The sequence below is a fragment of the Lygodium microphyllum genome, chromosome 11 (assembly GCF_053477565.2).
Source record: "Lygodium microphyllum isolate KBCC chromosome 11, Lygodium_microphyllum_v1.1.10, whole genome shotgun sequence".
Lineage (NCBI taxonomy): Eukaryota > Viridiplantae > Streptophyta > Polypodiopsida > Schizaeales > Lygodiaceae > Lygodium > Lygodium microphyllum.
Window position 1 is genome coordinate 151,626,257 of NC_141145.1, and position 13,950 is coordinate 151,640,206.

The 13,950-nt window shown below is 38.4% G+C and overlaps 1 protein-coding gene across 1 annotated transcript; it reads right to left on the reverse strand.

The window, feature by feature from the left end:
• Positions 1-307: 307 nt before the first annotated feature.
• LOC148029530 (PHD finger protein-like protein) lies at positions 308-3,164 on the reverse strand. Its single transcript, XM_087688385.1, has 5 exons — positions 2,775-3,164; positions 2,279-2,437; positions 1,860-2,120; positions 924-1,697; positions 308-782 (listed from the first exon to the last, which is right to left on the reverse strand). The coding sequence occupies exons 1-5, from the start codon at positions 2,868-2,870 to the stop codon at positions 690-692; spliced, it is 1,383 nt and encodes a 460-aa protein (XP_087544511.1). The 5' UTR covers positions 2,871-3,164; the 3' UTR covers positions 308-689.
• Between the last annotated feature and the right edge of the window lie 10,786 nt (positions 3,165-13,950).

Consider the following 13,950-nt stretch of genomic DNA (forward strand, 5'->3'; position numbering starts at 1 on the left):
CCCCTCCCAAATATGAAAGTTTTAAGGAGAAAACTAAAATCCCCCAACAAATAACACCTTTAACTAGTATCAACCAAAAAATACAATTAAATCACCAAGACAATGTTCATGGTTTGGTCACTAATTAGCCACTTATTTTGGAACTAAGTTCAAGCAAACTATAGAAGTGCTAGGACAAGTTAAACATACTATTGGAACTACTAACTTCAACTTTTAAAGAAAAAAATTAACTGTTTAAAGCTTCCTATTGACATGAATGAGCTGCCAACTAACACTTAAGGCATACATACCAATGTCGACTACCCAAAAAATACGATAACTTAAGCTTTTTCACCCCCTGCAAAATATGAAAGTTTTAAGGAGAAAACTAAAATCCCCCAATAAATAGCACCTTTAACTGGTCTCAACCAAAGCTTTGCATTTAGCATTACTAAAGCATAACTCTTTCTGTGTACTTCAACACCACTACAGGCATGATCCATAAGCAAGTCCAAAACGACTTGCCCCAAAGATAAAAATCTAGCTGAAAAGCTCATATCTTTAAGACCTTCCATGTTAGTGATAACACCGTATTTTTCTTGAAGCGAAATTCTAGATATTCTAGATATGAACTAGGGGTCCTTCGTATTAGACATGTACAAGAAGTGCTGTAGCTGTGGTATGAATCTGTAGTTCAGATAAGACTTGAGCTATGCAAGTCGTGTCCGTTTCCGTTTGAGATTGTCAAAAAACTCATGAATGTCGGCACTTGTGATAGTCCTCCCAGAGTCTCCAAATGAAGCCTGTAGACACCATGAGAAAAATACAAGTCAGTTGTAATGTAATACAGCTTTCAAAACAGGATGAAACACAAGAGACTTTGAGTGCTAGTAAAAATACTCTCACAAGCTACCCCTAGTTTTCAAGTCAGTTCAGGATCATACAAAATGGGAAGTGAACTCGCTAGCCATGTCATTCAACTTGTGCAAAAACTCAATTTGTCCAACATGTCCTAAGTTGTTGAGGAAAGACAAATCTCTCCCATTTTCTGCCTCCAGCTTCTCCTTACGTTTCTGTTTGGCAGTTTCTTCATATTTACCAAGTGAGTCTTCAGGATCCAACAAAAAGCTGACACCCTTCTCTTGATACATGGTCTGGCATTTATTACACCTGCACAAATGAACTCGCCAATTTTTCACCAAGAAGATGGCTTTACCAGTCAGAGCTTTTGAGGCAGCAACTTCTTGATTGCCTACAACAGGATCAATGCCTGTCAAAGCCCCTGAGCCCTTTCGTATGGTTAGTGTGCATACACAAGTGCTAGCACAATTCCCATCTGCAACAACGGTCTCCACAGGACAAGAAGGAGAACCATTGTCGAGATGAGAGACATCATTCAGAGCTTTACCATTTCCATCTGAGTACTTATCTGAAAGACATGGATTCGAGCTGTTATTTGGACCTGGTTCCTGCAAAACTTGAGATGCATCTACAACCATGGCCTTCTCGTTCCCAGCCTGTGAATTTGTGCACATGGAAATGTTTGCAGATGAAGAAATATTATGCACATTGACAGCTTCTTTCAATGCACCATCTTTTGTGGTAGAAAGCACTGGAAGGACCAGCTCACTATAATAACACAAGAAACTTAAAGAGGCTGCACATGCTCGGCAAATAAGTTCATCAAATAGTGGCTCTCCATCATCATCTCGAGGAACCTGCTCAAAAAAAGCTAATTAGCAGAAAAGCTTGATATTTGGGCACTAATCATTCATATGTAGCATCAAAACGGAAAGCACAAAAGACACATAAAATAAGCAAAGATAAAGAAACTGACATGATGAAAAATCACTAGAAGTTTCAGGAGTGTTACTGTGCACCTCTTCTTCTGGTGCAAGCCCCAGATGGCCTTCATGAAACCAGTCCTCACAGATGCAACACTGAAGCATCTCACCGTGGTTCTCACCATCAGGGTCTGGATAAGGCCGCTTACATATGCAATAAACACCCTTAAAATTTTGATTGTACAAATTTTCAGTGTTTTCTGGCTCCTTGCTGCTAAACTTTCTGCAGACCCCGATTCCAAACTTAGAGTTTCCACAATCGCAGCGAAAGTGCCTTCTTGTCCATAATTCTATTACCTTCAAATAGGAGTAAAACTCACAAGCAATTAGTCAAAGTGCAACCAAATGAGTAGATGTTCTACTGCTCACAACTTGACCAGCATACGCAGACACACATTTGTGACCTAGAAATAACATGATAGAAAGGGGAATGCAAGTCAGTTCATGAAAAGCACCTCATGTCCATCATGACAAGCAATTGAACATGCTGTGCAGACTCCTGTATTTCCCTCGGGGCAGCAGGTTATGCACGAGAAGACAGCCTGCCGTGGAAGATATCCCTTGGGGTAAGTGCATTCCTTGCCTTCATCGCCACCAAGAACAAGGTCAGCTTCCTGCAGACAGAAGATGAAAATGAAAACCCTAAGTTGGTGTAGGCAAGCGAAACCGTGCAGTGGCAACACATCAAGATTGCAGGTTTACAATGATAGAAACCTAGGGCTCTTGAACAACCATTTACGGCAATATGTTTGCAGTGCTACGGGTAAAGATTTACAATAACCCTGATTGAGAAAACAACATAAGCAAACATGCACACGATCTGAGTATTGCGATGTTGCGATACTAAGCCCTAGCTGTAGCTGATGGAAGAACAAAAACTGAAACCAAGGAGCTCTATAATGTGATCAAATGCTAGCTACAGAAATCGATCATCCAAGGAAGGAGTTTTACCAATTCTTGTGCTTCAAGGCCCTCGATGACCTCTGACATGGTCACCACGTTGTCATCGTCTTCCCCTGCATGCGCAGTTCCGTCAGGATTCTCCATGGCGCCTGGTACACACACACACACACTCTCTCTCTCTCTCTCTCTCTCTCTCTCTCTAAACTGCAGGAAGCATGGAGTAATCGACAGGCAAAGCTATGAAGTTGCCGCCATGTCCAAGCAAGCAATTAGCAAAGATGCTCATCAGGTGAGAAAGAATGGAAAGGAAAGACGACGATGAAATTCCCGCCAATCTCTCTCTCTATCTCTCTCTCTCTCTCTCTCTCATGGCACACCGATGCGCAACCGGTTCGGGTATGGTGCCTGAATAAGCCTGGGGCTAAGGCTCTCCTCCTATGAGCAATTGCAAACCACCAGCTAGACGTTAGAGTGCCTTCCACATCGGCACTTTTGAAACATGTAGGGTAAAAGGGCCAATAAAGTGTCATCTACAAATTTTTATCTTTTTTTTCAAGTAAGTTTTATGAATATTTTTTAATAGTCAAACTATTTATATCATATAGAACTCAAAGAAAAAACATTAGGGCATTTTGATATTATTACCAAGTACCCTAGTTATAAATGAAGAGTTCAAAGAAAAATGACAATGAGGGGCCAACTCAAACATGAAGATTCTACAAAAATGTGAGGCCATAATAGACATCTCTCCTTGTTGATGTTACAATCTCATATATACATGAGTGGTTAAATAATGATTACATGCTACACTTACCACACTAAAATATAGAACTTTCCATAAGGGCCTAGTTGCACTCAAGGTTAATGGGGAGAGTGAAACGCCACTCTCTCAACTAACTCAAGGTTAATGGAGAGAGTGAAACACCACTCTCCCAACTAACTCTGAGGTCACACCTTCTTTCCCCCACTAGCACTCCTCAAAAAGGGGGTATTCTTATTGGTCACTCAAAGCATATTCTACATTCAATGCTGACATCTTGTACCTCTCTAGCCAATTACGAGCTCTTCTTTGACAATTGGCAATGCGTGCACTCAAGTGCAACCCCTTTGTTTATGGGGGGAGGATAGCCCAAAAACAAACCTCTGCTAGCCCTCTTAATGCTGGCACAACAAGGCGCTAAGGAGCCTTGGCTTCAAGCTTTACATTCAAGTCATCATCATCATACCCTCAATGTCTCTTTATGAGTAAACAACCCAATTCTAGTGTATGATGACTTTAAATTGTCTATTCATTGGGGTTGTAGAACTCCACAACACATTGATCTCGTTTGAGAGTCTTCCCTTTTATTTATCTTAACAAAATAGAGTTTAGCGCAAAGTGCTATTTATATTAAGTGGTCCTCTTCACATTTATCTTGCTAATTTACTAGTAATTTGAATAATTTGTTCAAATTACAGTTTGAAAATTGACTTAAGCTCTACTAACATGGGGTTAAGAGTGTCAGTTGAGTTTTGATTTTACTAATGCCAATAGTTTATCCATAAAGTAGTTTATATTTGTCCATGTATCCTTGTTGGTTGGTTTAATGCTTCACTATGTAAGTATTTACGAGGAGAGTTGTCATTGCACTTTTTATCATTTTTATGTTAACATTGAAGATACCCACAATAATGGTGTCCTACCATGTTGAAACGACTAATCCATGGTCTAACCATATGAGTTTGCAATTATTATACGGATTTGTACATGGATGAGATGTTGAAACTTGAACACGTTCTACTTTGCCAATGTGGTATATTAAGGTTGAGCTTGAACCTTTGAGCCATGCAATAGAGAATTTTGAACCAAAACAATGAAACATATGTATATTGCATATTACTAAGGAAACTAGCAGGTACTCTAATTACAAACATGATCAAGAAAATACATTGAATATGAAATGGCTAAAAAGGGTACGTGGGTCCACTCATTAGTTTATTATAGCTTTACAATATTGGAAGCCACAAGGAGATACTTCCCATTACCATGAATGATAGAAAAAAAGGCAATTTTATGTCAAAAAGTTGCTAGGATTGTTCTCTTCATTGTTATGCTCAATTCCAAGCAAATGCTTTTGAAATTTGTACATTATCTTTGTGCACATCCATTTGCTACTAAACTTGTTACGAAATCATCATCCATACCATCTACATAGCTATTCATGAATCTACTGCTCCAACTACTTGTTTTTTCTCCTATATGTGAATTAGCTAATATCCATACTTGATAATGCAAAGAAGGCTATCATAGTCCTTTAGCCTTTCCTCTTTTCATAGTACTTCATGATAACTACCACTCACATGAACCTATATATACTTGGCCATATGTACATTATTTTTGTATATTTTAGCTATTGTTCTCTTCGTTCCATTGTTAATCTTCTTTATACAAAACAATCATGAGCTTAATCCTCATCATCTTATTAATATTGTTCTCAATTATTTATTTTCTTTGGTTTTGATTTTTTAACTATTAACCATGGAGAAACTTCAATTTGCAATTGTCTTAGCATTGGTGTACTAATATAATACTAATACAACCACAAATGTTGGCATGTCCATGTTGTTGTGGTAGTTGCTTGATTGTAGAGTTTATTTATTTGAGTGAAAGTTTAGAAGATGTGTGGTTGCATGTACATCTAAAGATAAACTAGAACTAAATTTAGGTAACAAAGACCATCGATGTGATTATATGAAACACTACATTAGAAATTGTGTTGGAGCTTTAATTACAAGAGGGAACCAACAAATTTTGGAGAACTACAAAACGATAGATATTAATTGACACTAGAGAATGTGCAAGCTTCCTCGAGTATTGGCTCATTCATGGCCAAGTCTATACATATTGTTATGATGAATAAGAGTGAAGTCTTGGAATTTAGGCTATCATATAACAAACACATAGATGTTCAAGCTAGCAACCAACATCTATGGAAACATCAAATAACAAGAGAACAAACAAAGCAACAAATGACTTTAGACAATAGACAATTGTAAAGAAGAAACACATTTTTATGGCTGTCATGTGAGGAAGGGTAAAAGATAGATGTGCAAGCTTAGGCTCTAATTCAAGAGCATAAATTGTGTCTTTATCAGTAAGATTATGGAGAAACTTCCACACTATCTTGGGAAAAATTTTAAGTGTATATTTCCTAAGTTCTAGATTTGTTTCTCTTCTACTTGTAGAAAGACAATTTTAGAGGTTTATGAGATGTAGATGAAATTCATCAGTTTGTAAATGCAAAAAGTAGTATTTATATTATCTCAAGCTATCTACAACTCCATTAGGGTTAAAGTTGAGCACCATAAAGACAAGTTACAAAGCATTAGAGGTAATCTTAGCTAGTGCCTTTAAAGGCACCACCATGGACCCTTTTCAAAGGAGTTGTAGCCTCATTTAGAGCCTGCTAGGGCAAAAGCACCATAACTAGATCTAAATTTTTCCAAAAAGCACTTACTATGGATATTCCCATGGCTCTTGGCACATACGCCTCAACCACATTCAATTACTTCATTGCTTTTTCATTGAATCCCCCTTAATCGATGAGTAAAACTTGTTTTAGTCCAAAGAAGTAGGTTGGCCCAAACTTTGCTTAACAACTTGGTAATATCCACCCACACTCTCTTCACTTTTAGGCATGCCCAAAAAACATGCATCACATCCTCTTCACTCTTCTTACAAAATGTTCAATGTAGAGAGAACTTCATGCAACTCAACTTCCTCTGAGGGTGTTACAATCCAAACATTCTTGATGTGACATTTCCAAGTAGCCAACTTGGGCATGTATTTAGAGGCTGGCTCATAGGATAAACCCCCTTCACTTGATTGGAATGTGGCCATGTATTTAGAGGCTACCTCACACATATACACCCTTAAATCACTCAAAGCAACCCACAAGCACAACACACACGAATGCATTTAGGTTACGACATCACTTACACCACTAGTAAACTAAGTACAAATCACAACTCACCCACCTACCTTATCTTGTCCAAGCTACTAGGCTTGACCCTTGGATTGTACGTTTGGGCATCCATTGATAGCATCTTCATTGCATGACACAATCCCCTTAAATATATCCCAGGGCATTTAACTTAGGTCCAATCCACACATCTAACTTAGGCATGTTTAAACATAGATAAATTCACCTCACCTAGATCGATACATTGACCAATTTAGATTACACCTAGTCTTTTGAATTATTTGGTAGATTTAGTTAAGCCCAATTCCCAGGCACACACTATAGGCATGTAGAAACACAACACAACCTTAGGCATATGCATTACACCTTGCATTAGCAATAAGCACCTCATGTCTCGGCCATCATAGCCATCCATCATAAGGCATTCATATTAGGGCTAAACTTGCACCTCTTGCACCTAGTTAAGAGTGTAGTTCAACTTTATGCATCTAGTCACACACCTGAACCCTAGGTAACATTCCCTTAAATCATTCCCATAGGCACTTAGATTAGGAACCTTGACTCCATGTGAGTTTGACCCACTCATGTTGGTCAAGTCTTACAATGTGAATTGATCTTAGCACCTCTAGTTGACAACAAACTAGCTTACATAGCCTACCAAACAAGGTTTGCAAACATAGTCTAAATTCCCATTGAAGTCATTAAACTAGACCAATTGCATGCAATTCCAAACAAGTTCCACCAAGCACTTGCAAGGCGAATTAAAATTAGAGCTTGCTAAGGAGAACTAAATACTAAAAGGATGGTAGGGATGCACAAGTGCACATAAACTTAATTTGACATAGGAAGGTCTCAAACTATTGCATTTCAACATATCACATCTATTGAAACATTAAAGGGAAAATTCAAAGAGGGGAAAGGTACTAATCTGTGGACTTGTGGTGATCAACTCAAGAGAATAAGAGAGATGAAACCTAGAGTAGACTACAACTTTTAAAGGCAAAACATACACTTGAAACACACAAAACTAGATGCTGAATAGGACCTAAACCCACATGGGGGGATGAAAGACAAAGAATATGCCTTAAAGCATATAACAAAGATCAACCTTGTGGAGAGACTGCAAGTGTTTCACCTCTCTAACTAGAACCTAACTTTTTAGATGATATGTCTATGTAATGGCACAGTAGAAATCGTGCTTCTTGGATTTCTTAGTCTTGTGAACACTTGAACCATCAATTGGGATTTGAAACCATTTCCATCCAATAGCTCATTGAGAAGATACTTGAACTAGTAGACCTAGAAAGGAACCAAGAACTAGTTGACAAGATAGCAACAAAAGCTAGGCTAGGATAATAAACCATTCAATGTGACTCTTTAGATAACATTCTTAGCCATGTCACTACATCTTCTTAACAATGTTGTAGCTCTTCAATGCAATCAAGACTTCTATAAATGGCTTATTCCAAACTAGAGTGATGATGTAAGATAATTCAATACCTTCACATGTATATAAATGCTAGACAATTGTATTCATAAATGAATAATTCTCTAATAGGAAGAAAAAGAAATCCACACGCACTATGAGTGTTAGCCCTATAACATTTATCATGTGGGGGAAAGGAATGAGCTACAAACTATAGTACAAGGTAAAGTGGTAAGAATCTCAACTTGTTTGTCAAATTTTTTTGATTCCTTGTTGAAGCTAGATTCAACTACATGTTACTCTTAAGTTTTAAGCATCAACAAAGTAGATAGATTGCATGAAGAGCTCAGCGCATGGAAACATTGAGGATACAAGGCCACTTAGGAGCCTGAGTGAACTTTGAAGACATGCAAGAACTATCAACATTGAGGCCATAACTTCATCAAACAAGATGTACTTTGACTTCTATCTCTACAACAATTGGCTCCTTCAAAAGGATTGTGGCTTGATCTACTAGGCACAAAATTTCACCAATAATTGCAATTTACTCAAACACCAAGGCTTGAAGTTCCATTATCTTGGTTCAATATTCATCGTACATGCTCTAGTGTACGAAAAATAATGAGAGCTAGGGCTAATCAACCTTCAAGTTTGTGACATCACTTTGTGTATGAGAGAGAGAGAGAGAGAGAGAGAGAGAGAGAGAGAGAGAGAGAGAGAGAGAGAGAGAGAGAGAGAGAGAGAGAGAGAGAGAGAGAGAGAGAGAGAGAGAGAGAGAGAGAGAGAGAGAGAGAGAGAGAGAGAGAGAGAGAGAGAATCCATGGGATTGCATTGCACCTACCCATAAATTAATTATAGATATGTGAAGATTATTATGTGATAACAATCCTTACTCCTGTGCAAATTGTGAGATCTCTAGAGGTTAGGCTAGAAGATTTGCAAAGAAATGAGGGCTATGGGCATGCAACTTCTGTTCACTTCTATGTAGATGAGGTCCAATTAACCTTAAAATATATGCAAAAATTAGAGGTGCAAAATATCAAAAAGTGAATGGAAAAGCTCATTTTAATGTGTGCAACTTTGAGAGAAACCCTTCTCCTTGATTTTATCTCATCCTCTTATACACCCTATTGAGAGTGTGTGAGAGTGAGAGAGAGAGGGTGAGAGTGAGAGCAAGGGACATGGAGAGTGAAGCTCTTCTCACTTTTTGCTTTCCTTCTCTTTTTTCCCTTCTTCTTCCATAACTTGAAGGGTAAGAAGTAGAGTGTGAGGTTGAGATTGAGTGCGAGTAAGAATGAGGGACCCATTGGAGAAGCTCTTCTCCACATCTTAGTTCTCCTTCTCCTCTATATTTCCTCTCTCTTATGGAGCATTTGTGGATCAAACCAAAAGTGATAGAGTAGGGGGAGCAAATTAAGGAGTGTCATATGAATTGTAAGACCCTTGAAGGATCGGCTACAACGTAGAGGTGTTTAAGAGGTGATTCCAGTACACCCCCTTTAGATTTTTGCTTTCTTGTTTGCATCACAATTGCGGTAGGAGAGCATAATGGCTCAGAAATTGAAATTCATCTCCAATTAAACTAAAAGTCTCATTGAAGAATACAAACTTTGGATAGCTCACATGTTAATAGATCTACTAATATAAACCTTCATCCACCTAAAGATCAAGGTGATTTTTCCCTTCTTCATCTTTTACTTCGACTTGATTAGCAAGAACCTTGTGGTTTCGTCCTCTCCATGTGCAATATATAGTTCAGTTCTCTCACCAGTACGTGAATGCAACTCTTTCTTTCCTTGGGGCTTTATCCATATCTTCAAGCAATAAGAAAAATGCATGAGGAACTCTTACTATATTAAGCGAGGGTGGGGCAGGTGCCACGCATCAGCACCCCATGAACCCACCTATCGCCCCTGTCCACTCGCCTTGCCCATCGCATGCATCCCCGTTCCCCTGTCCTTGTCCACCAGCCCCTTGCACCTGTCGGCCCGTCCATGTGCTGGCCCACTATCCAATAGACACTCCAACCTCCCCCTCATGTCTTCCCATATATGCAATGAATTCAGCTCACATGTACCACACAAACAAGTATAAAACAAGGGTAGGGAGCAATGCATATAACATTTGCAGGCTCCTAGTGGATCTGTCGATATGACTTGGTTGGGTAACATCAAATTCTTAAAAAAAAACATGACCCCATAAATATATTTCATGTATTTATTTTGAAAATGTACTTACCAAAAATATGTTTTGTAAATGTATTCATGTAATATATATGCAACTTTTTTATGAAATATGTGTTTTGTAAATACATTTTTAATCTATTAAATATATTATGTAAATTAATACATATAATGAAATCTATTATGTAAATGCATGTGTAAATAAAATATTTATTATTGAGACATTAAATGTTACACACACACACGTGCGCGCACATTAAGATATGTATTTATGTAAATAAACTATTTATAATTGAGAATACATTTATGTAAGTATATATTAATCATTTTGAATATGTGTGTGTCTTACTATTATTAGGAGGTTGGGGGGCCATCATGTGGCATGCGAGGAGTCCTCACATGCGAGTCAATGACATGGAGAGAAAAAGTGTACAATTTCTCAATCCAAGATGAGTCTTCAATGTGAGAGAGAGAGAGAGAGAGAGAGAGAGAGAGAGAGAGAGAGAGAGAGAGAGAGAGAGAGAGAGAGAGAGAGAGAGAGAGAGAGAGAGAGAGAGAGAGAGACTCCTCAAGGCAAGAATATGTCCAAGACATTAAGTCCACTAAGGGGAGGTACTCTAGAAATAATGTATCTTCCTTGAGGACTACATATGAGAAGGGAAACCTTCAATTCTTGTTTCCCTGTCCACTTATTCCTCCTTTTCTATTGGGCATGTATCAAGTACCACTATTGCTCCTCCATTGCCACCACCACCATCACATTGCCACCACCACCATCATCATCGTCACCACCACCACCACCACCACCACCATCGCCACGGCCACCACCACCTCCATCACTTTTACCACCACCACCTCCACCAATGGTTCTCCACTATATCAATCAAATTCCATTGCTGGAGGATGGAATGGGTGATTCTTAACAAAGACTTGGGTTGTCCCATGAAAACATACAAGCTCAATCAAGTAGGGAAGCATGTGTTTCAAGAGGATGATGTCCATAGGATTTTAATCAAATGTAGGTGGGTATATAAAGGTGGTGGGTGGGTTTCTCTACATCTTCTCCATGTTGTCATGCACAAATAGTATTGTTGTTGGTTGCTAATTGATGTAATCAAAACATTTCAAGAAAAGGGACTTTGTGTGATTCCTTTTGAAAGAAGTGGTTGTGGGAGCTGATTTGCAATTGCCTTGTCCATATTGAAATACAAATGTTGGCCCTTACTTTGTTAGCTTCACACAATCACTTCTGAAGTAGCTCGCTCAAGTTGTCCTCCTTCATTAAACTCCAAATGGCAATGTCAAACAAGGTAGAAATTTCCTTCAAAAATTTAGTGAGCCCTGGCTACAAAATCACCCAATACTTGCCCACTTCCAAGGGCTTCATCAGTAATGCTGCATGTGAGTTGTCTATTGGAATCCAATGGTATTGATACAAGGTCACCACATCCTACATTGCAATCTAATATGGTGTTCCCTTCTTTTATGTATGTATACAAAAACAAGTTCCAAAAACCCCTACCACATTGCATGCCACCTATACTAGGTAGTTTTGATACTAAGGGATTAGGAATCTACTAAATGCCTAGAAAACAACTCTACAGTAGTTTAACAATAATGGATCTCATATTGATCTCTCATTGGGCACCCACACATTCATAGTAATGTCATCTTTTGTGAATTCCAGAGGAATGGTTCCTTTGTAATTGACATCCGAGCACATGTATGCTAGAATATATCTCATGCATCTGCATTTAAAGCACGAAATGTTAATTTTAGCAAGTGCAGTTAGCAAATGGAGCCACTAAGTGTGATACATAAATAGAAACCAGTATGACCATATTGTGACTTTAAGCCTCTAACATATTTGCCTCCAACAATATAGTCTTATAGTGAACAACCTATACCACATGCAAGGTCTAACACCTTTGCCCTGACTCCATCTATTGGTACATGTCCTTCGTAACCTACTTAATGAGCTCTACCATGGAGTATGTTGTGGCAATAAGAATTAATGTCATTGTATCCTTGAGCATGTGATCTGCCAGATGCATAGTGTCAATTGACTCCCCTCAATATGCAAGTTCCATGATGAAATTCCATCCCCCAATCCATGTATGGCACTATCATTAGGGAGATGAATCACCATGATATCACATGCTGTGTTTGTGGTTTCTTTGTCAAGTTCAACCATTTTGTGTTGGTTGATCTCCTCCAATGCTTCTACCAAATCGGGAGAATGCTTCACTTGGTTGATCACTCTAAGAAGCATTTCCTATCTCAAATGGGCCGTAGAGAACAATATGTTGTTCCACCTTCAGCATCGTGGAGGCCTGGGAGACAATATCTTGTGAGGGGGTTCCACATGACTGTCAATATGGCCCTCTGCAAATAGACCTCACTATTAGCAACATATTTTCCTTTCCAAACATTACTATTGATAATATCTTGATGCACGTTTATTTACATGTATGTGTAGCTTGCACATCCTCTACCATTGTAGGTTCATAATCTTGAATTCACTCTCCTCCTACAAAAAGACAAATCATCCTTATTGACATTGTAATGTGGGAGAATGTTCAAAATTTTTTACATGATGCGACATTGAATAAAAAAACCACAAGTTAAGTTTACTTACCTGTATGTGTAGCTACCACATACCTTGGCGTTGCTAGTCCATGTTCTTGCTTCCTTGCATAGGACAAAACATCATTAGTGATATCTTATAGTAAAAGAAGGTTCAAAAGCCTTCGTGTCATTTGATCACGGCACGTGAAATTCATAAGCTGCGTTTCTTTACTTGTATGCATACATGTCACATCTGTTTTCATTGTAGATTTGAAGACCTTCACTTCTTTCACCCTCTACACAATACAAAACACTGTTGTTGATACTACAATGATGAAGAATGTTTAAATGCTTTCACATCATGCATTTGCTACACAATCAAGCTTGGTGCTCTGTAATACGTGTTTGAGTGGGGTGTGATGTCGTGTCCTCAACTCTCCCCTCACTACTTTCCAAGGCTCGCTACCATGCATCTCTCTACAACGGTGTGTAAGGTAAGCCTCTTCATCATAAGATTTGGACAAATATGCTCTATCATTCTATTCATGCCAATGATACGAACCTCCTCGATGGTGCCTTCCATTGTTGTAAATCAAGTCCATTGAAACACGTCCAAATACGAAACAATACAAAATCTTTGGAGCAATCTGGATGAATATGTGATAGATGGCAAGCTTACAATTTGCAACTATCTTCATATCTTCAATGCTCGAGTGCATCATTCATTGCTATGGTCGAAGTGTGATCTACCTATAGTGGTATCAATCTTGGGACCTACATAAACATGTTTATGAGTCATGCTCAATGATATATTTTCACTACAAAAATACAAGAGATGTCTTGGCTACAATATTTTAAAATATCAAACCTTTGGGGTGTGGAGAAACCAAGTTAATAAGCAATGAGAGCCGATCTCCACTTAGCCTTTCTTTGATAATACCAAGTATCCACTTGCTCTTTTATTTTCCTTTTTTGACTACGGTACTATTGGTATTAGTTTCCTATAGATCGGCCATAGTCTCTTTACTAAGAGACAATAAAGTACAATATATTCTAAAGAATGCATGTCATTCTACTTACCATGG